This window comes from Pristis pectinata, chromosome 12 (genome assembly GCF_009764475.1).
Source record: "Pristis pectinata isolate sPriPec2 chromosome 12, sPriPec2.1.pri, whole genome shotgun sequence".
NCBI classification, from domain to species: domain Eukaryota; kingdom Metazoa; phylum Chordata; class Chondrichthyes; order Rhinopristiformes; family Pristidae; genus Pristis; species Pristis pectinata.
Window position 1 is genome coordinate 29,627,412 of NC_067416.1, and position 24,299 is coordinate 29,651,710.

Sequence of the window (24,299 nt, forward strand, 5' to 3'; positions counted from 1 at the left end):
AATACTGAGGTTGATAATGTACTGAGCCAGTCTAATGCTAAAGCAGCCTGTTCCAACACAAAGTTTAGTGTTTTAGTAGAATCTACACTCAGTCCAACCCAAACTTGATACATATAGTGGATGCCATCAGTGTTGGATTGGATAGCCAAAATCTGGAGCAGATCAGTTAACATCAATCAATGTACTGGCACTTCAGAGCACAGGTATCCAGCTAATGCCTCTCAAGATTGCACAGGAAAGGAACAGGAAGAATTTATCTCCATCACCTCCACCTCTCCACTCTGTACCCCAGCAGCTCTCTTTAAAAAAGGATCAACTATTATTTACAGGTCTATTGCATTATAAATTCTTCTGCCAGTTGCTATGGTTCCACAAGTGTTTAATGTTGCAGAAGACAAAATGGAGTTGTGTGATAATTGATGAAAACCTTTTTTTTCTGATTTCAAATATCTGCACAAATCTGTTGCTCCCACACATGGGTGCATTAGTAGGAATTCCCCTTGTGGCATAGATTAACTGAGAGGATGAGCAGAAGGTGCCTACAGCAGGACAGACTGCTAGAAGAGTGAAGAGGGACTGAAGTGAACAACCCATAGTCCAGAGCATTTGGTGAACAATTCTCTTACCTGAGCACCAACAAGGAACAATGAAAGGTACATCTTTTCTTCAGAAATGATGCCCTCACTGCAATCTGCTATTTGATGTAGCCACATGAAGGCCATGTTGCCACAGAATGTGTGAGCACAATCGGCATGCTTCTGTTGTCTGCAGTATCCAGACAGAACCTTGCAGCACTCAACCTTGCCTCCCCATCTACACTCTCCCCCATATGTACAGTGAGTAGCTGAAGAGCAGAGAGGAGGAGAAGGAGAAACAGGAAGAGAAAAGGAAAGGCAGAGGCATCTTCAGCAACCTTTTGTTTCCATGTAGAACTTATCACAGGCACGGTAGTGTAGCGGTTAGCGTAACGCCACTACAGCGCCAGCGACCCGGGTTCAATTCTGGCCGCTGTCTGTAAGGAGTTTGTATGTTCTTCCCGTGTCTGCGTGGGTTTCCTCCGAGTGCTCTGGTTTCCTCCCACATTCCAAAGACGTACGGGTTAGGAAGTTGTGGGCATGCTATGTCGGCGCCAGAAGCGTGGCGACACTTGCGGGCTGCCCCAAGAACACACTGCGCAAAAGGTGTATTTCACTGTGTGTTTTGATGTACATGTGACTAATAAAGGTATCTTATCTTTTCTTATCTCTTCACAATCCCTGTAACCACAAGCTTGAGTCATCATTTGTTACTAGTCCAGACTTTCTCCTCACACCATCACTGACCATATACCATCTGCTTGGCTTCAAAGCGAACACAAAACTCACCACAAAATAAACATTTCAAACCAAATTTATGAATTAATTTGTGCCAAACTCCTTGGAAATCAATTAGACTTCTTTGCATTTTAGCACCTGCCTCCTGTGTCCCTTTGTTATGGTGTTCCTAGTGCAGGGGACAGGGGGGATGCTGTTGAAGCTCGGTGAAGGAGGCTGTGCTGCAGGGGAAGTTTTCTGCAGCTTCTGAAGAGTGATCTTTATTTTGAATAGTGCTCTTTATTTCCTTCCCCACCACCCCCCCCCCCCACCCCCGAGTGCGTCTTTAAGACACTAAGGCAACACAGGCTCACAAAATGTTTACCTGAAAATATATTTTCTCTTTCCAATTGCATTCTCATTCATTATCTTGAAACTGGCTCCATAACAGAAATATTAAAGTGTCCTCACCATAAACATTGCTGGAAGTTCAATGGCAATGAGAGACAAGCATCAAATAATGATCTTCAGTCGTCATCCAACACCCAGGAATGAAGGGAAATCCAAAACCTTCTTGTGACACAGTAACCATGCTGCCATTATTCTGTCAACTATTTTTTTTTAGTTCCCTACTTCAAAAATCATGAATAGCAAAACCAAGTAACAGGTACACATTCCCATTTTATACATCTGCTAAATAGTAAAAACATTTAATCATTGACCAACTAAAAAACAAAACCATTTAATCATTGACCATTCATCCTTATGGATCCCCCTAGTGCCTGTCTTTCATGTATTCATATCTGTCAAACTCCCCTTATGTTTTGTTCTCCAGTGGGCAGACATTTGCTCCATTGTAATGAAGGAGGTTACAGATGGTTATAAGGGGCAACCTCAAGCAGTGCTGGGTTAATTAGCTCAGCCTCTAATGGCACCATCTTGTTAAGGGTGGAAGCGGTCTGAGCTAGCTGCCTGATATGCAATTGCAAGGCCACAGAATGAGTGTCAGTGGCAGGAGAATGAATGCTGTTATACTGAGAGGAGAGCAGACCCTTCACAGAACTACTAACATTCCCCTGGATCTCAAAGGCTGCTGTAGGATGGATTGCTCAAGTGCTGTCTGTCTGAAAGCAGCCAGAACTATGGAGTCCAGGGCTGTGATGACAGACTTCTGGGTTTGAGTGATAGAAAGCTGAGGTTGGTCCTCCACTGCAACATACCAAATGTTGGGAGGTTTCTGCCTATGTTTCAATACCTCTGTATTCGGACATTGCACTATGGATAGGTCTGTGAGCTGGTGGTTTTTTCCCCACTGGAAAGGATGATCTCCAGGCTCCAGGCTCCAGGCTCCATTGTGTGAGATGGACTTTTTGTAGGCATCTCGTGCAGGCTTTCAGACAGGCCAAACAAGCATCCCCATGTGCATGCACATCTTCTGTTATTTACAAACCGCCACTTATCCATTCATGGCTGAATCTTCCAGAGCAGAACTAACGTGCAATGCCATCCACATGAGCAACAGAGAAGTCATGAAATTACCTGTACTTAATGCATGGGAATAGGGAAAAGGTTACAACTGGCATCTCCAAATCACAGAAGAGAATGCACGGAAATCATGCACTAGCAGCACACCAGTGTGGGCTCCCTACAGAGCCCCAGTTTATGGGCCCCCTACAGAGCCCCAGTTTATGGGCCAACGAATTTCTGGCTGAGTTTCCCATGAGTTATTAATCAAAGGTCATGGATTTATAATAATTGGCAAAAGAATCAAAGGAAACATGGGGAAAAGTTTTCTTTAATACAGATTTAATAATGGCTTTCAAAACAAAATTAGATATATGTTTAAAAGGGAGAAAAACTGCAGAGATGCAGAGGAAGGTACTTCTGCAGGTATTATTATATGATCCTTTTGTTTTATATTATAAACACCGAAGTTTTTATTTCAGAAACATTTCAGTGAATTTTAGATTGAATGTTCTTGCATGAAATAGATGGTGATGTTCATCCAAACATTCTTTCTGTAACAGTTTTTGTCTTTAAATGCTTCCCATTCTATAGTGCCATCATATGGTTATTATTATTGATAGCTTATCATTTGTTTCATGATACTTTTAATATCTTTTATAAAATGTTATACTTGTTCAAAGTAACATCAATGCCCATAAATGAATGAAGACACTGACATACTTAGATATGAATGTGGGTTACCCCACTGTCTCTTGAAAAATCCAAAACTGAGATTTCATTATGAAAGTATCTATTACTGGGATTTCTGCTTTGCTCCTTTAGTTAAGAAAGGATGACAAATAACAATCCTATAAAGAGAGTTTAATGAACATAAAATAAGCTCACAAAGGAATCATAAAGTAAAGCTTAATCTCGTTCATAGTCTCAAGAGAATGGATTAGATTTTCCTGTGAGCAGTGAATCAATGGTGGTGGTCTTTAGTTACACTTGCAGTTAGCAAGATACTCAGTGACTTCAATTTTACCTGGGTGCCTTGGTGACATGCTCAGTCAAATGTTGCCATGATATTAAGAGCTGTCATCGTCACTTCACACTCAAAATTCAGCTCTTTGGTCCATGTTTGGACCTAGGCTGTGATGAGGTCTAGAACCAAGCGGTCCTGACAAAATCCAAGCTGTATGTATGCCTGTATCAGGCAAGTTGTAATCATCAATGTCACCAACACACCCCCCCCCCCCATCACTAAATTAAGCTAGAGAGGTTGCAGAAAAAATTCACAAGGATGTTATCAGGATTCAAGGATTTGAGTTATCAGGAGAGATTGGACAGGATAGGTACTTATTCCCTGGAGTGAAGGAGGCTGAGAAGTGACATGATAGAGGTTTATAAAATTATAAAAAGCAGAGGTGTCTAAAACTAGAGGGTGTATGTTTAAGGTGAGAGGGAGGAGGTTTAAAGCACATCTGAGGAGTCAATTTTTCACATAAAGAGTAGTTGATATCTGGAATGAGCTGCCAGAGGTGGTGGTGGTGGTGGAGGCAGGAACAGTAACAACATTTAAGAGGCATCTGGACAGGTACTTGAATGAGCAAGGTATAGCGGGGTATGAAATTAATGCAGGCGAGTGGGATTAGTATAGATTGGCTTGATGGTTGGCATAGGTGTGATTGTGGGTTCCTTCGCTCTATGACTCTATGGTTATGACAATGACAAAATGTGGGCAAATTCAATAATTACATTCTACAAGTAGAGGAAGAGGATTGCATATGATATAATCCAAGCAAACTAATGTTGGATCAGAGATAGCAAAATCAACAAAATTATTCTCAGCAAAACCACAGTAACAGAAGCAAGTGATTTCCATCCAAGAGTTTTTAGGGAAGTGAGAACATAGCAAATGCCCTAAGTATAATCTTGCATATTCTCATGATTCAGGATTCATTCCTAAAGACAGCTATTAGGTAAATATCAATGTTGGTATCATCAAGCGATTCATTGTGGAAATATGTTTTTTGCTTTTAAAGTCTTGGTTGGAAAAAAAAGGAAATTCTCAGAAGAGGGCAGGATCATCTGTACAAACCAACATTTGTCATAAACTGAAGCTTGGAGAAATTGTTTTTAATGTTGAAGCTGTTGAATATGAAATCATTGGTATCACACATTGGTTGCATGTAGCCCAGATAAAATCTGAGCATCATTACTTCCAGAACACAGAAGGGCTGGTTTTTGTTCAGAGGAATAAACCAAGGAATTATAGATCATTTCGTCTAACATCTGTCATGATGATCTTATATAATTGAGGATAGAGTGACTGAATACCTTGAAATTTTTTAGCTGATCAGAGGAAACCAGCAAGGATTTGTGCAGGGTAGGGCATGTTTGACAAGCACGATGGAATCTTGTGCAGGGATGGCTAAAAGCAAAGATGAACAACAATAGTAATAATGTTGTTGATTTTTGGAAATCATAAAAAGCGAAAAGCTAAAGTTAAAAATCATAAAATAAAAGCCAAGTTAGTCATCCATCTCAGAACCATAGAACCATACAGCACAAAACAGGCCCTTCGGCCCACCATGTTGTGCCGTCCATCAAACCACCTTCACGCTATCTAACCCTTTCCTCCTGCATATCCCTCTATTTCACATTCCTCCATGTGCCTATCCAACAAACTCTTGAACCTGTCCAATGTATCTGCCTCCACCACCACCCCAGGCAGTGCATTCCATGCACCAACCACTGTCTGGGTGAAAAACCTCCCCCTGACATCTCCTCTGAACCTCCCACCCATAACCTTAAAGCCATGCCCTCTCGTCTTGAGCATTGGTACCCTGAGAAGGAGGCGCTGGCTGTCTACTTTATCTATTCCTCTCAATATTTTATATACCTCTATCATGTCTCCTCTCATCCTCCTCCTTTCCAGTGAATAAAGCCCTAGCACCTTAAGCCTCTCCTCATATTCCATACGCTCTAATCCAGGCAGCATCCTGGTAAATCTCCTCTGCACCATCTCCAACGCCTCCACATCCTTCTTATAATGCGGCGACCAAAACTGAACACAGTACTCTTAAGTGTAGTCTAACTAGAGTTTTGTAAAGCTGCATCATCACTTCACGGCTCTTAAACTCAATCCCACGACTTATGAAAGCTAACATCCCAAAGGCCTTCTTAACTGCTCTATCCACCTGTGAGGCAACTTTCAGTGAACTGTGAATATGAACCCCCAGATCCCTCTGCTCCTCTACACTGCCAAGTACCTTGCCATTTACCTTGTACTCTGCCCTGGAGTTTGTCCTTCCAAAGTGTACCACCTCACACTTCTCCGGATTGAACTCCATCTGCCACTTGTCAGCCCAGCTCTGCATCCTATCAATATCCCTCTGTAAGTTCCGACAGCCCTCCACACTATCCACAACACCGCCGATCTTAGTGTCATCCACAAACTTACTAACCCAGCCTTCCACCCCCTCATCTAAGTCATCTATAAATATCACGAAAAGTAGAGGTCCCAGAACCGATCCCTGCGGGACACCACTAGTCACTGCCCTCCAATCTGAGGGCACTCCTTCCACCACAACCCTCTGCTTTCTACAGGCAACCCTCTGCTTTCTACAGGCAAGCTGGCTGAATGGCAAGAGGGAAGTGAAAAGATATGAGCAGGTTCTAAAACAGTCAGGAATTGAGTACCATTATCACACTGGGAGACTGCAACTATTCACCATGTTCATAAATGATTTAGATGATGGGATAGAAAGCTACATATTCAAGTATACAGATTGTAAGCTGTGTAGTTGGAAGTATTAAATTATAAAGCAATATTAATAAATTAAGTGATCAGGCAAAACTGTAAGAAATGGATTTCAAGGTGGATACATGAGGAATCATCCTCAGTACCTTAGAGAAAATGCAGTATATCCTAATTGATGAACAGCCAGAAGCAGTGAAATTAAAAGTGAATTAAGGCTTCATGTATATAGGCAACTAAAGAGCTCTGGGTGGGTGCAGAAACTAATCAAAAAGATTAATGAAATGCTGGCCTTTTTATTCAGACAACTAGGATACAGGGCATTGTTTTCAATAGTAGAATGAGGAAACCTGGGGATATTTTAGGGCCTTAATTTTTGATGCGCAAGGACATTGAAATACCACAATGCTGGAAGTGATTAAGGGAAAGGAAGGAAGAGGTCATGGAAGGTTCTGCTCTTCGGGTTAGTATATTAAAACAGCAGTGTTGCCAGGCAGGAATCAAAGTAGATCACCAGCCACAGAGGTGGTGGGTAAAGAAAAAAAACTGGTGCATGTTAGATACAAGCTGAAGATTTTTGGATAAGTTCTAATGTATGTAGGTTGTAATGTAGGAGGCCACCTCAGGCAAAATGAGTAGAGCAGAGTTTAGAGATAAAACACAGCTTGGATAGAGATTTCAGCAGTCAGCTTACGGAGGCAAATGCAGAGATGAATTGTGTTACAGAAGTAGAAAAGACCAGCCTTGGTGATGGAAAGGCATGGCTCAGAAGCAAATAAGATAATAAGGGTGCAAAAAATCTGATTCAACTTCATGTACTGGCAAGAGAGAGTAGTGGAACTGGTGACTAAGACGTGGAGTTTTTTATAAGGACTTCAGGAATTGACTTCAGTCTTTTCAAAATTAAGAAGGGGTTTCTAAACAACCAGTATTGCATATGAGACAAGAAAAAGGGCAAATCAGAGTCAGTGGGATGGCCGAAGGTGAGATAGGAGTCAACAACATAATGTGCAACCTGGCATCCTAAGGGGTCCCAAACAGGTGAGAAATGGATGGCCAAGGACAAATCTTTGGGGGATTGTATTGTGGAGGGTTGTGGTTGTCACGTGACAGCACTGCCCATTATCTGGTCGAAAGACACACCACTGCCAATCAAGGTTTGGATCCACCCCACCTGACTATTAGTCCCTTTAAACACCTTTGTACTTGGCCTTGAGCCATTGGCCTCTGTGATTGGTTAATCCTTGCTGGCACCGGGCCATTGGCATTTTTAAATTACCTGGGCTGGACCCCCCAGCCCTCCAGCACTATAAAGAGTGCCACATGTGCTCAGCTCATTCTCTTTTTCCTGCCCTGAGGGATCACCCTGCTTCATCCCAGGCTGAGGAACCGTAGAACGGTGCTGGAGAAATTGTTGGTAAGGTGTGAACTGTTAATAGGGAGCATTCTAGTTAGTATCCCTGGTAGCAGAGAGCCATGCCTGCACTGAGTCAAGGGGTGGCGGGTATCATATTGCTTTTCCTTGGTCGTCTGTACCTGGTTCGTTTTGTGTGTGTGTGTGTGTGTGTGTGTGTGTGTATTTTACCCCTGTTGCGATTTTCCCACGCTCTCTATAAACTGTGCACGTGTGTTATTCCCGTTACCCTTTGCCCGCGATCATCTTTTGTAAATGAATCATTTATCTCTAAGACTGTGTTCAGAGTCCTTGCCTCTGAGACCCCAAATCTGTTTCACAACAGGGATACCAGAGCTTAGTGCAGGAATGCAGGAGAACCTGTTGCAGATGATTTTCTGATTAAAAATGAAAAGATAGAATTAGAACCAGGCAAGTGCAGTCCCATCTAGTTGAATGATGTGGTGTGCTCAGTCACTTTAAAGGCTTGTCACAGTTTCAGTGTATCAGTCTTCTACACCTGCAATTTAATACCAATGGTTGACTAGTACAATATTATTTGGACATATACATTGTAGTGTTTATTGTCACCAGCACCTTTGGAATTTTTGGCTGACTGTACGAGAATTGAACAGTTTCTAATTTTCAAATAATTAGTAGCTTTCCAGAAATTATTTTACTCGAACTAGGGTGGAAGAGGCAGATACACTCATCAAATATAAAAAATGCTTGGATGAGCAAATAGAATGTCATAACCAAGCAAGGCAACAGACCAAGAGGTAGGAAGTGGCTCTAGACTGGATAGCAATATATTGGATAGTATGGACAAGGTGTTTTGTTTTGCCTTGGCCATAAATTTCCAGTCTTCTTAAAGACACAATAAAATGCCAACTTCTTTAAATTAAGGCAATGCAACAAATATTTGAAAGATGTAGAACATTTATCTTTACTCTTCTATATTTCAGAGTGCATAATAACATCATAATGTAACCATGCACTATATTACACATCAATTATTTAAGGGACATTAAATTTACCTGCAGTCTGTGGCGTTCCTCTATGTCCACAGGTTTTCCAGCGCCCATGCTATCTGTAAACCAGGAGATATCAAGTAAATTTAGCTTGTCGGCATCTGACATCTTCTGGGTTTGAATCCAGTCCCAAATCTCATTCCAGGAGTTATTCTCAGTTACAATATGTGTGACTGAATCACTATGGAAAGAAAATGGAAACTGTTAGTGCATTTTTTTAATTTTGTGATCTTCGGTGAGTGGCATTGCAATATCTATGAAACTTATTGAGGTTTCTAACAGAATAAACAGAACAAGTTCTTATTCCTGGAATGAAGATTACTGAAGCATCACAAACAATCATTAAGGATACCTGTCCTACAGCCTGCACTGTGCACATAAGTCATGATTTTAATTAAGATGAGGCTGTGTTATGCTAGAACTGGAAGAAATGATTGGGTAATGTTGCAACTTATTGCTCAGTAAAGATCCACATTTAGCAGTTGATGTTTAAAAAGATTACCCAAGTGGTTCATGATTAACATGAGGAAGGGCAGAATAATGGTAGGCCAAGAAAGTGGATAAGTATATTTTCTTGTACATCAAGCAGAACAGTGCAGCACCTTCACTCAATTTTAGTCATTCAAACACTATCAGGAAGGAAACAGAATTGGATGTTTATTTTCAGCCTTCACTTGTCTGTATATAGCCCAAATTACCGTCACTACTGCAGGCTAAAGTGACTTTTTATTTACAGGACATTACTAGCTAATCTCTCTTCACATTTTTCTCTGAAAGAAATAAAAGTCTCTGTTACTCTTTCTCTATTTGCTTTCCTTTCTTCCTGCCCCACTTTTCACATTGACGCACTTCTCATCACTGAATCTCTCCTTTCATTTCACAATTTCCTTTTGTGCTCTTCACTCTCTCCCAAATATGGATTACACACTTTCACCATTTTCTCCCCCATGTCAGTGCGTTTCACTTTTTCTATTGTAATTTTACTTCCACTTCCTTAACTGAGATCTTAAAACAAGCTACAGGTAGTACGTCAGGTTGCCAAGGACCACCACAAAGTTGATTTTATAAGGAAGTTTTCTAAAGATAAACCATAAATAAATGCTACAGGTCCAAGTAAAAGGTGACTGGATAGTTATATTTATCAGATATTTACAAAATAAAAAGATTGCTTTATTATTACATAAAAACATGAAGGATAATCATCTCACCCTTTAATTTACCAGTCCTTCCCTCCCACAGGGTTTTAAATAGAGAAAGGCTAGTGCCCCTCCAATGCTGTTATTGCATAAGTAAATTCATCATATTTACATACATGTTTTTAATTTGAAATCTTAACATATAGTCTGGCATTGGAAACAAATGATACCACACTTATTAAATGTACTGATGTATTGGAAATGTGCTAATATATTGACTCTGAAGTCCTTCTTCGATTCATTCATTTACCAGATGTGGTCATAGCTGGCAAGAGTACTGTTTATTTTTAATTCCTAATTGCCCTTGAGAAGGTGATGGTGAACCATCTGCTTGAACTGCTGTAGTCTTTGAGGTGGGGAGACTGAGGATTTAGACCCACAACAATAAAGAAATGGCAACTTATTTCTAAAATAAAATAGTGTCTGGTTTGGAGAGAAACTTGCAGGTGATAGTTTTCCCTTGTGCTTGCTATTCCTGTCCTTCTTGACGACAGAGGTCACTAATCTGTGAAATGCTAACAGAGTAGCTTGTGCATGTAATGGCATATGTTTTTGTAAATGAGTGTGCAAGGACTGAATTCTAGGCTTTCCTAATCTTGACCCCAAAACACACAAGAAACAACAAAGGCCTGATGTAAGGCAGGCAAGAAGCCAAGGAGGGTTTTTTTTGGGGGGGGGGGGCGGGGTTGGGGGCACTGCCTCCAAATCCTTCTGGAGATCCATAGCTTGAACTCTAGGCTTCAGTCCTTCCTATACCATCACTTACTCAGTTAATATTTACTAAATAAATAACTAAAAATTATTTCTCATCTGCTTATCAGTTCATTGTGTTACATAAATAGAAATACAGGCATGCAAAATACATCTAATGTTGAGATAATATCCCCAATCCACAGCGACAGCAGGGATTTCTGCCAGGTACAGGACCATGAAGTTTAGAAGTTCACAGCACAGAAGGAAGCCATTTGACACATTATATTTGTGCCAGCTTATTGCTGGAGCAAACCGTGCAAAGAAAAAGATAAAGTGCAGCATGATTCTGATTTCTTTATACACACAGCTGGCAGGCAAGGCTCCCCGTTGATAGCAAAGTCTTGAAAAATATGTCCTTCTATATCATGATTTAAAAATAGAAATTATTCATCTCTATAATTAAAAGTCTTCAGTCCGGTACAGTTCTCTAGTTTCACACCTTTCCAAGGCAGCACACCTGAAACATAGTAGAAATGTCATACTTTCAAAGGATAAATAAAGCCCACCTTGGTTCAAATAACTACTTTTCTACTAAATTAACAGACATGTAATAAATTAAAAGTGAATGAATAATAAATGGAAGTGCACTCGGGAAGAACAACACAAAAACTTTATTTTCCTTGCAGCTAACATTCACAAACAACCCAAGCCAACTAATCATATAGGTCCAGATTTCTTCAGCTGACATGATTTTCTTGTACTGACCAACTATATAAATTTTTAATATAGAATCTACAACATAAGAAGCAAAAGCAGTCATAGCAGACCCAAACATTGGCTCTGAATCCTCTTAGAGAGGCTCACCCTGTGTCTCCAAAAATGCAGAGAAATGGCAAAGTCTAACATAGGTCAGGGGAGTAGCCTGAAAAATTTCTCAGACATTTTGCCCATTGTGTTCCAAGTTGTTTCCATATTTTTTTATCGCCATAAATACAATTATCTCTGAAGTTCGAGAACTAACCTACTGCTTCCCATACCATTACTTACCTAGTTAGGTTATATTCTTCATCTTTGTCAGTGCCAGAGACTTGATTGTGTTAAAAAAACAATAACATGCTGGGCATGGGAGAAATTTTAGTAATGAGGTTACTTGGTACTGAGCAACACACACAAAATGCTGGAGGAACTCAGTGGGTCAGGCAGCATCTATGGAGGGAAATGGACAGTCGAGGTTTCAGGCCTAGACCCTTCCTCAGGATTCTTGGTACTGAGTATGTTTCTCTGAAGGTGGGGGAGAAGTTGGAGATGACAGTAAAGGAAATGGGACAAAGATGAGTGTATGGATTAATGCCGCTCCTCGGCTGCTGTCTCATTGAATGGTGGAATGAGGACTGTGTTGGATTAGGGTCCAGATTGTTGTTTTTATTGTGTTTTCCTCATAATTTTAGCTTTCTTTTTGTTCTTATATATTTGTATGATCACCTGTTTTTCTGTAAACTTTTAGTAACTTGTAGTACATTTAGTTCTATACTTGTGCAGGTTCTTTGTCTGCAAAACTGAAATGTAATTCAGTCAGTACCTGCCAAGCAGGTTTCTTATCTCAACTGTTCCAGACCAGTTTGCAGCATGTGCTCAGGTTCCTTTGTTACAGTCTAGTTATCTCTTGTTACTGTTACTGTTACATTACTGGTTGGTACTGGTTGACCCTGTCTGACCTGTACTATGATGAACACCGAATAAAAAGGCTCTAACCATTAGATTTTCACCTCATCCTTAACTTCTGAAGAACCTTCTGGACAACATCACCTCCAGATCTAAGAAATACACGGCCAATTCTTGTTCTTATATTCTCACAGACTTTGTCATTTTCTAACATTCTAGGTGTTGCAAACAGGAACACAACTGTCATTTTAATAATAGGAGGCCAGTTTCTTGAAAATGCACTATCATGCAATTTAATTCCAGCAAGCACCAACTCAGGGACTAGCCAATGGATGTCTTAGAGGCTAAGCTAGAGATGTCTTGATGTGGTACATGTAGGTTAAGATGATTGGATGCCATTTGTTTCAGCACACTGAAGGGCAACAGCATATTCTAGCTCAGAGGATTTAGATGTAGGCTTTCAGGTCCCAGCCACCTGAAGAGCTTGAGGCCCATGTATTAGTAAATGGGAGTTACATTGGACTGAGAGCTGGGACACAGTGATTAAGCATGGAGAAGTTCTAATGCCAAAGGGGTTACTGGCCAGCGTATATCATACATACAAAAGCATGCAGGGTGATGGCAAATTATACACAAATAATTTCAAGGATTTAACTGTTCAGGTTATCCCCATTAATACAATATGATTGGGACTAGAGAAGGTGGAGGCAGAGAGAATGGGGAATAGGCAGAGAGAAAGACACACTTAATGTACAGTCTACACTTTAAAAGGCATTTTATCCAATGATTTGTTCCCAGCTATATTTCATGAGGTGCCCTCCACATCTTGATCAAAACAAAATCTCTCAGTCCTGGTGCGGGGTCGAAACCCAAAACGTCGACAATTCCTTTCCTGGCTGCTCAACCAGCTGATTTCCTCCAGTATCTGCAGTCTCTTGTGTCTACATTGAAAATCACCTCCACTCAAGTCTTCAGGTATTGTGGTAGTTATTAGCAATAATGAATTAAGGACAACACAGTTATGGTTTCTGTTTCATGTTCCATTTCTAAGAATGTCTCTGATTGAAAGACTGCGTGTGCAACTTGAGTACTGAGTTTCTGCCTATTCTCAGCCCGCTGAAGAGATGGGAGCTTTACAGCTACCTGGAGACAGAATTAAATAGCAGTCTGCCGCATGCCATAAGATACTTATTCATGTTGACTTGATGTCAATACTGAATGAAATATAATCATGCACATAATAATGACTTCAAATATTCTTACCTTGTCACCATTCATTTATTCTTAGATCTCCTACAGTGCCTTCAGAATGCCACTGGATTGATCCAGCCTGTGCACAACAATGCCATTTCCACAGAGGATGCCACTAACTGACATAGATCTGGTGTAGACCACATACCAGTTCCAATACTCACACCTCAGTGGTCCAAGTAAGATAATTCATTGGGTTTCAAAGCTGACAATTCCAAATTAGTCCTTGCCTTTTCAAATGCAGATAGATCCTGTTTCTCAGAATCCTCTCACTATACATGTTTGCATGAGGATCCGTGGAGTCCACCTTGATCACGAGTGCTATGATGCAATCGGCCAAGAAATGATGGAGTTGCTTGTGCAAAGAATGCCCATCTGCATTAAATACAGCAATCATGACTGCATGTGGGGTTTCATCAAAAACTTGTGCGCACTAAATGCGAACTTGGATTACTGAGATTCCAGCCTCGGAGACACAGGAGACTGCAGATGCTGGAATCTGGAGCAATACACAAGATGCTGGAGGAACTCAGTGGGTCGAGCAGTGTCTGTGGAGGGAAATGGACAATCGACATTTCAGGTCGAGACCCTTCATCTGAACCCCGATGAAGGGTCTTGACCCAAAACGTCGACTGTCCATTTCCCTCCGTAGATTCTGCATGATCCACTGAGTTCTTCCAGCATTTCGTATGATGCTTCAGATTCCAGCGTTGACTATTTCACACCCCACTGATGTGCAACAGTGTCCTAGAGCTCTTTGCCAGCAGGGGATTTGGGCTCGGCATGAAGGGAATGATAAGAACATCAGGATATTTGATATAGAAGCTGAAAGCTCCTTAAGCCTGCCTGGACAGTCATCGAGTTCATGGCTGCCCTCAACTTTGGCCTCCAGTTTCTGCAGCTCCTGCTCATGCTGCTGCTGGTACAGGGCCTGGTACTCCTCCAGCTGCTGCTGGTACAGACCGAACTGCCACTGCATCTGCCGGTACGGGACATTCTGCCCCTATTCCTGGTGCAGCTGTGCAGACCTGCTGTCCCTGCTTGTGCTGGCACAAGGCCTGCTGCTGTTGTTTTGGGGTTCCACCTGCTGACGCAGGATCCGTTGGTGCTCTTGATGCTGTCAGTGCTCCTGCTGTTGTTGGTTTTCCTGCCATTATTGGTGCTCCTGCTGCTTGTACAGGATGTGTATGGAATCTGTCAAGTCCCTTTACATGGTACATGCAGCACATGCATGATTCACAAGTGAACAAAAAGCTCGGAATATCTTTGTACTGTAGACACTCAACCCTGTCTTTTAAGATGAGATCACATAGTCTCTGTAAACACACAAAGCAAATACATGCTTGTTAATCTTTGGATCATTAAGGAAAGAACAGATCAAACAGGTGAACTAAATAGTTGGCACCAGGCAAGGAGAACTTCAAGATGGATATCCAACCTATGTTTCCTAAGTTATTGGTGAGCCCATATTGGGCAGGCACGGTACTGTAACGGTTAGCATAATGCTATTACAGCGCCAGAGACCCAGGTTCAATTCTGGCTACTGCCTGTAAGGAGTTTGTACGTTCTCCCCGTGTCTGTGTGGGTTTCCTCCCACCTTCCAAAGAAGTTGTGGGCATGCTATGTTGGCGCCGGAAGTGTGGCGACACTTGCGCGTTGGCCCCAGAACACACAACGCAAAAGATTCATTTCACTGTGTGTTTTGATGTACATGTGACTGATAAAGATATCTTATAAATAAATCTTTACTTTTGCTAAGGTTCTGTAATTGATTAGCTGGGAGTCTCCTTTGGTGTACATCATGCCTTCATTCGATGCAACATTATAAGGATATCACCAGCAATGAAATGTGGCTTCTTTGCTCCTCTCTTTATTTTATTGCCTTTCTTCTGAGTCATGTACATAAGTCATTTTTCTCTCTCACTCTCTATCAAAGCATGATAAGCGAATACTTCAGAAGCAGAAGTACCTCACATTCAAAATGAAACTCAAAGGCTTTATTAAGACATCAAGGCTATAGTTCAAACAGATGGCTTTCATTTGCACTATGGATGCCAGCAATTTCCTTTCACTCTAATGACTTCTTGTCTTTTGTTGCTGAGAACTTCAGTTAAATATTACGTACATATTACATAAAAAACACCACATGGGGATAAGGAGTAGATAAGACCACACGCACCTGCCATTTAATAAAATCACACTACTTTGCCACCCTAAGCAAATATTCTTATGATCCCATAGTTCCCAAAATCCATTAATATCAAATATATACAAAACTTTGCGATACAGGATTCCAATGATTCAGAACCATTTGAGTGATTTATCTTCAACATATCCGTCCGAAATGTCCACCCTACATCCAAAAACCTCACCATTCCTGTTAATGGACTATGATCCTGAATTCAAGACTTTCTGTCTAGGGGAAAGAGCCTCTCAACATCTACCCATCAAGCCCAGTGGAAACTTTATTAATTTGAATGAGATCGCTTCTCATGTATCCAAAGTCCAGAGATTTCCTTCTCATAGGAGAGCTTTCCATTTCTGGAATTGTACCCCCTGCATGTCAACCTTTTTTAGAAAAGGTGGTCAAAACTATATATAATACCCTGGGTGTCCTTACACCATCCCTCATAACATAACAACCTATCTTTATTTTGTCATAGATGCTAACATAGAGATTACCTTCGTAATTACTTGTTATTCCTGCGTCTTAACTTTCTATAATTTGGGCACAAGGAATATGAAATTCCTCCAGTGAACAACATTTGCTTGAGTGTATTTTTATCCTTTATTGAAGATTTCCTATCAATGAGAATGGTTTTACTTCTCAATCACTTTATATTTCACTTGCCCAGTCATATCCCTTCTCAGCCTATTTACATCCTCCTCACAGCTTACCTTCCTACTGGCTAAGTAACATCATTAAACTGCCATAATACACTTGGTCCCCTGATCTACTTCAATGATACAGATTGTAAATTGTTGAGGCCTGAGTATCAATCTCTGCAACATTCTATTATTTACACTTTGCCACACCAAATAATTCCTACCCTCTATTTTTGTCCATTAGCCCATCTGGGATAATTTATCACCCCTAATCCCATGAATCCTGTTATTCAGGTGGGCTGGCAAACTTGGTTCTCACCAAGCCAACACTCTATTCTCTATCGCTAATATTTTCATCTTGAGGCACACTCTAATAGTGCCATTTTAAGGAATTGAAGAATGAGAATAATTACAGCCTGCCTTGTTCCCATAAGTTTTAGTATTCTCATTCTTGCACATGGTTACTTAAATGATTTTGATTTTAAAGATCAAATTTGTTTAGATTACCTTGATTAACAGATGGTAAAATTTACAGCAAAAAAATAATTATTTCGGTTTGAAATAATACTTCATGTGTAAAATTACAGTTTGAAATGTCATAGTTTGTCTTCCTGTGGTTTATTTGGAGAAAAAATAATTTACAATAATTAAGCCCCTATCTTCCTGTCACATACAGCCTAGGTATACCACTGGGGATTTTGACATCTGGCTTGTTCCCATCATTTCTTTGTTACACTTATGTTTGTGGTTATATTTGGCACAAAATATAGAATTGTGGCAACATTCTAAACTGCACAGAAGAAAACACAAAGATGTTGAAATAACTGCACATGTGTCCATCCTGCATTCAATACAATGGAAGTATGCCAGCTAGGTTATCATCACATTAACTGATCTACTGGTTATGCTAGCGGTGTTTGGCAATGCTTATGTTTTTAATTACTTATACAAAAGCAAGTAAATCAAATCAAACTGGTATTTTTTGTATAAACATTCAGACATTTTATAATAATTCCTTGTAAATAAATCTTCAGTACAATTTCCAGCTAAATTATAATTTCCAGTCCTGAGCCCAGCTTTCAAAAGTAGATACTAGGGAAAAAGTCTGGGCTTAATCTAATTCATGGATTCACAAACTATCAGGATAAGACATGAATGATAAATTAAAAGCAGAAAAATGTAAGAAATATTTAGCAGGCCAAGCAACATCTGTGAAAAGAGAAAAAGTCGAACACCCTTCATCAGATTTGAATGTTTTTTGTTGTACTTTGAATGTAAGTTTACACATTTAAAATCATGAAAGTAGTTTCTACTTGTGAGAAGAGTCTTCCTTGGTCATTAAGGAAGCTGATATCACCATAAATATGATGAACATTTTATTCTTATCTCCTTATAACGTAAAAAGAGGCCATTTGGCCTTCTGGTGTATGCTGGCTCTCAGAAAAATCTAGTCAACCCATGTGATCACAGGGAGATCATGCAAACTCCACACAGACAGCACCAGAGATCAGGATCAAATCTGGCTCACTGCAGCTGTGAGACAGTAGCACGACCTGCAGCACCACTGTGCCACCCCCAATGTACCTGTCTTCTTCAACAACTTGGAAAAATGTTATAGCTACTGTTATTATTGTCTCGGCATACTTTATTTTCTATAACACTGGCAATGGACCATACCCCAAAATCACGATTTCAAAATATATTAAGTAATTACAAATAAACAGAAATCATGCTTTACCTCAATATGTTATTTTCTCTGGTGCATTTGCTTAGATTAATATTTCAAGACTAAAAATTACAAGATTTTGAAATTTCATTGACTGGTATTTTTTCTTGTGTCTCCTTCCATGTAATCTCAAATGAGCATGACAAGAAAATGACAAGTGTGTGGTCGGTCACCAACTGAACCTGAAAATGCCGTACCTCATGACATCAGCAACTCTGAATCCTTTCTTACGTGCTAAGTCCATCAGGAACATTCTTCTGCTTGATCCCATTTTTCTTTCCACAACAAATATGAGCAGATCTTGAATCTCACTTCATGTTTACTGTGTGAACTGCAGAGTTCATCCCCTTTCTGCTTTCTCCTCTTAGGTATGATTCCCACACCTCCCAGTTTTTTCTGCTGAGCTCATTTTATCCTGATTACCGTGATGTAAATGTTGCACTATCTGCTGTACAACAAACCTCTGACACCTGCACTTTCTCTACACTTTCTTTGCCCTTACACCCATCAATGATGTCAGTGATGTCACCTCCCATTGTTTTCTAACCAAGTGCTGTAAAGAAGAGGTTTATTGAATCCCTGAAGTAGCAGTAGAAAAAAGAATAGATTATCCCCTTGCGGAGCACAAAACTACGTTGCATTAGAAAAGCAACAAAATACTTTTATTTACATATTCTTCATTTAAAACATTTGTCATTCTGCACATTTGTACAATCCTGATTCAGAAAATTTTAAAAAGCTTCAGAATTAGCAATCTTAACAAAAGAACACAAGAAAAATGTTTTCACTTTCTTTGATTCACATTTCTGCCTCACTCTCTTGAAGGGAAATGAGTTCTGAAGTATGTTTTGATTATTGATGTGTTTGTCTCCCAATACCCAGGAAAAGTCGAGTCATCCATGAAACCTTTTTTAAAGCAAAGAAAAATGTTGAATTCAAAGTATAAAACAGAATATAATTTTTTAACTAATGTTCCTTTTCTCCTCTCTTTATGATACTAAATTGTCATGAGGTGAGTTCTCTGGAATTCCAGTATTATTATTGTTGTTCATGAGATTTGAGGCCTCTTAGCCAACGTTACCTTCCCTAAACTCAAGGTTCTGAGCTTCAATATTACCCCTCTGACCCAGCTTAGTGAATACAACCAGAATACAACCATATTTTTGGAGACACAAGTGACTGCAAATGCTGGAATCTAGAGCAAAAAACTGCTGCAAGAACTCAATGGGTTGAGCAGCATCAGTGGGAGAAAAGGAATTGTTGATGTATCGTGTCGAAACCCTGCGTCAGGACTGGGAATGGAGAGGGGAGAATTTTATTTCTAACTTCACAAATTACACTCAGAGGACTAACTTCTGATGACACCAGAAAAATATGTACTGCCATCATAAGACACAAAAAATTCTGCAGATGCTGGAATCTGGAGCAATACACAAAATTGCTGGAGGAACTCAGCAGGTCAGGCAGCATCGATGGAGGGAAATAAGCAGTCGATGTTTCGGGCCAAGACCCTTCATTAGGACTGGAAAGGAAGAGGGCAGAAACCAAAATAAGAAGGTGGGGGAGGGGGAGGAGTACACGCAGGCAGGGGATAGGTCAGTGCAGGTGATAGGCGAGTCCAGGTGAGATGGGGAAGGTAGGTGGGTGATGAAGGGTCTCGGCCTGAAAACTTCGATCTGTTCATTCCCTCCATGGATGCTGCCTGACCTGCTGAGTTCCTCCAGTACTTTTTGTGTATTACTGGCACTGTAAGTGGTTAATCCAGGCCTATTCGACTGATGCAGGAAATATACAAACTTTATACTGTCTGCTCATTGGCATGATTGTGGCACCAGCCACTGCTAATGATGCTGTTAAGCTTATTAGCACCTCAACAGGGGCCCCAACTTGTGAGTGACTGGCACAAGTTGAAGCTAACATACTGCTGAATGGCAGCCCACATCTCTTAACAAGTACATGTATTGTTACAGAAAGGTCTGCTGGAAGTAAGTGTGGCAATAAGTGCAACTTGGACAAACAGGGATGATACAACATGGGAGAGAGTGATCTCTATTATTTTCTAGTGCTACACTGAAGGCCCGTGTGGAGGGGGTTGAAAGTGATAAGGTGCAACTTATCAGCAGGATTGGGCTTGATGAAGCTGGTGGTAGCACACTGCAAAGTCAGCAACAGGAGACTGTTTAGGAGGTGAATACTTGGAGCCATATGCCAAAGACTAGATACACAGTCAAAACAAAAACAGTCACCTCACATGTATGGGTAAAAACTCAGTAAATACATATTCAAATGCTATATCCCACTTTCTGCACCACTAGCCTTACACAGGGTTCAATGCTTCACACCCCCACCATTCACCAACCAGCCACCTCTATCAATCTATCTATAATTAAGATTCATAAGCTCCATTGCACCCTCACACTTGAGTCACAGCTGCAGACAGTTCTTCATAGCTTGAATACACTGCCAACTGTTCGACCGTGACAGTCACATTGCCCAAACACTCTCTGACACACTTTCCTCTCTCTTGCATGACAAACCAACACAATAAGGATACTGTGGCATAATGGTTAAGTTACGAAGGCTGGATGACTGATTCAGATGTGGAGACACATCTTCAAATCCCACCATAGCAGCTAGGGAATTTAAATTCAGATAATTAAATCAACCTGGGTAATCCAAACAAAATTCACTGGCACTGTAACCATCAAACTACTGGATTGTCTTAAAAAAAAGCCCATCTAGTTCACTAATGGCCTTCTGGGAAGGAAATCTGTCATTGTTAACCAGTCTGAACCAAAGCTGAGTAGGAATACTGATGCACTGACAACTAGGCCACAGACCAAATGTAGGTAAATGGGATTAGTATGGATAATTATGGTGGCTGATATGGATATGTTGGGCTGAAAGGCCTGTTTCTGTGCTGTACCTTTCAAGTCAGTGCACTTTTCCATGGCAGCCACAGTACAGTAGCAATGGACTGTCGTAAAGATGAAGGAAAACACATTGAAGGTGCTGGGGGAGTGGGTGGGGTGGTTGGGCAGTGGGTCTGCAATGTATCTGCACACTTCCCCCACCCCCATCCCCCGTGACTGCACCCATACATGCATCCTCAAAGTCCCTGTCAGGGACAGGATTATAATACATGAGAGGATCTCTGCAATTAAAAGCTGTTGCCAGCTCACAGACACACCAAAACTGACCTGCTGCTGAAGTAGAAAAGTCATCATTCACCAGTCTCAATGGGAGGGCAAAACATCAATGTCCCAGCAGGAACACTTTAATTCATGTATGATTTGCCTAGAAAATGGATTCCATATAAAAAAAAATTGCACCTGTTCTTTTGTGGGTAAATCACAGAAAAAAATGTTTTGCTCATGTTTTAAAGTGTTTGTATCTATTCCTTGCAGAAGTTCTGCCTATCAGAAAATTGGACTTCCTGTCACAATTCACCCTATTCCTGGTGTCCTTTCTCTTTGAATTTCACAAAAGTGACGTTGTTCCTCACTGTGAGTGCTTGTGAATTACCAACGAAATGGAATCGAAAGTGAGCTTCCCACAACCCTTGTTGTTCATACACAGTAGAACAAGGAGTATCTCGTGTGGAAAGTCAGGAACCAAACATGAATTAAAGGGTTGGCTGACTTCCCCACATAGATTTACAAGTGCTCCCCTCTTGCAGACAGGCAGCACTGACAAGATTTGCAGTATCTCTGGACTGTAGTCCTGATAAGGTTAAGGAGGTCCAGCTTGTCTGCAAAGCTCTAACAAACTCCCATAGATGTATTGTTGAAAGTATCTTGACTGGTTGCATCATGGCCTGATACGGCAATTCTAATGGGCAGGAATGTAAGAAGCTGTAGAGAGTAGTGGACTCAGCCCAATACATTATGGGCACATCCCTCCCCACCATTGATAGTATCCACAGGAGGCACTGCCTCAAGAAGGCAACATCCATCATCAAAGATCCCCACCCTCCAGACCATGCCATCTTCTCTCAGCTACCATGGGGCAGGAGGTAGAGAAGCCTGAAGTCCCACACCACCAAGTTCAATAACAGCTGCTTCTCTTCAACCATTCGGTTCTTGAACTAACTGGCATGACCCTCATCACTTCAGTTTAACAACACTATGACCACTTTGATCACTTTGCACCAAATATACTTTTTTTTTGTTCTAATGTGTTTAGTTTATGTTTTTCTTGTGAATGCTGCTTATATTATGCTATGTGCTTGTGATGCCTCTGAAAGAAAGTTTTTCATTGCACCGGTGCAAACATGCACTCGTGCATTTGACAATAAACTCGACTTTGACTTTGCTGTAACACCAGCTCAGTCACAACTCAGGGCCCAATCATTACATGGTATCTGATAGTGCCACTCCATACCATGTGGGGCCCCACTGGATGAAACTGTGCCATTAAACCCTTCCCCTGACTTCAAATCTCCCTCACCCCACTTTTTCTCCATTTTCTGCTTTCCGCTCCCCTTTCCCTCATCTCCAAAGTTGCCTGCGTGGCTGCCACTGGGCCTTTAACAGCACTGACCTGTTTCCTAGATGGTAGTGCTCCAAATAGAAGATGGCTTGCATCTCAGGAGGTAGGCGCAGTCAACTTCCAGTGCTTTTAAATGGGAGAGAACCAAAATAGTGTTTTCTTAAAGTGAAGATGCCTACATTATGCAATATTTTTAATGACACTGAATTTGTCAATAGAGCAATAGTAGCATTTACCTCAGATTCCAAAAAAAAAATTCTCAGGCACCGTAACTATAAAACCACCGGATTGTCATAAAAACTCATCAGGTTCACTAATGGCCTCACAGTCACATTTACCACAACTAAAATTGGTGAATGATTTGCTCCTTGTTGAGCAGTAAGTGAAAAGGTATGTGATGTAAGCGGCACATTTTTGAACCAATTACAGTCACTATTAAGGGAATGAGGGAAATGCACATTGATGACATCATCATGTCCATGAATGATGTTAAGAAAATGACACCACTGTTGGTATGATTCACAGCCAGAGGCATCCAATCCAATTTTCTGACGATCAGAATTTCAACGAGAAATAGATGCAATTGGGCTAATGCAGTGCTCCCCCGTGTTACAGCATTTCAGGTAATGGAAATCCGTCCTCACTGACAAAAATTTGAGATACGGAATAAAAATTCGCTCTTACAGAATTTATATAACAAAAAAAAAGTAAATAAATGCAAAATGTATACAAAGAACTGAACTAGTTTACCAAGGACAATGATGGCAGGCTGCCAATTCACAGCTGGAGGCCATTTAAGGGATTTGCTTTGGAAACTGACAAGGAAAGCTTTTCTACTGATACTTGCATAATGATACTTTATCAAACAATGTAACATCCATTTCTAATTGATTAAAACAAAACCCTTTCTCTACTGCTAACATTTCCCTTGCTGTGGACAGTACACCCACAGGGGCATTACTGCTGAGAGAAAAACTTCCCGTACAATGCCTCTCCAGTGGCTGCAAATCGATCTAATTTGCTGTCATGGACCCACAGTATAAAATTCTGCAACTTCAAAATCGTGCAATTTTTATATTGAATCATGTCTTTCAGGGCTCTGGAAAACACTTCCAAACCAGAAGGTCATTATTGATGTTTGCAAGTAAAATTTTCATAGCAAGCATTTCAATCCTACTTAAAAAAGTGGCACTGCTGCTTTAAATTGTATTAACAATTTTACATCATTCCTCATTGTGACTTCTGTCCTAGTCCCAGTGGTGTTCCTCTGCCTACTTTCAAAGCTTACTTCCCAATTATTTCCTCACTTCTGTCCCTCCATGTCCGATGCTTCCATCTGTCTCAGTATCTGAATTTCAATTCTTCACTCAAAAGCTCTCAACACTAATTATTGCCTCAGATTTTAAAGCACAATTATCTGCCTCAGACCAAAATGCAGGTTTGCTGCTCTGTGTTTCATTTTCTAATGACTGATAAGAACTGACTAGCCTATCAACTATTTTCTTTAATTAGAAATGTCACTGATGCTC

At 40.7% G+C, this 24,299-nt stretch overlaps 1 protein-coding gene across 1 annotated transcript in view; it reads right to left on the reverse strand.

Moving 5' to 3' along the window:
- Positions 1–18,815, reverse strand: part of dntt (deoxynucleotidyltransferase, terminal) — a 191,005-nt gene extending 172,190 nt beyond the window's left edge. The window contains 4 exon segments of the mRNA XM_052027746.1: positions 8,932–9,106; positions 18,477–18,582; positions 18,585–18,675; positions 18,741–18,815. Of these exon segments, the coding sequence (XP_051883706.1) occupies positions 8,932–9,106; positions 18,477–18,582; positions 18,585–18,675; positions 18,741–18,815 (447 nt within the window).
- Positions 18,816–24,299: the final 5,484 nt, after the last annotated feature.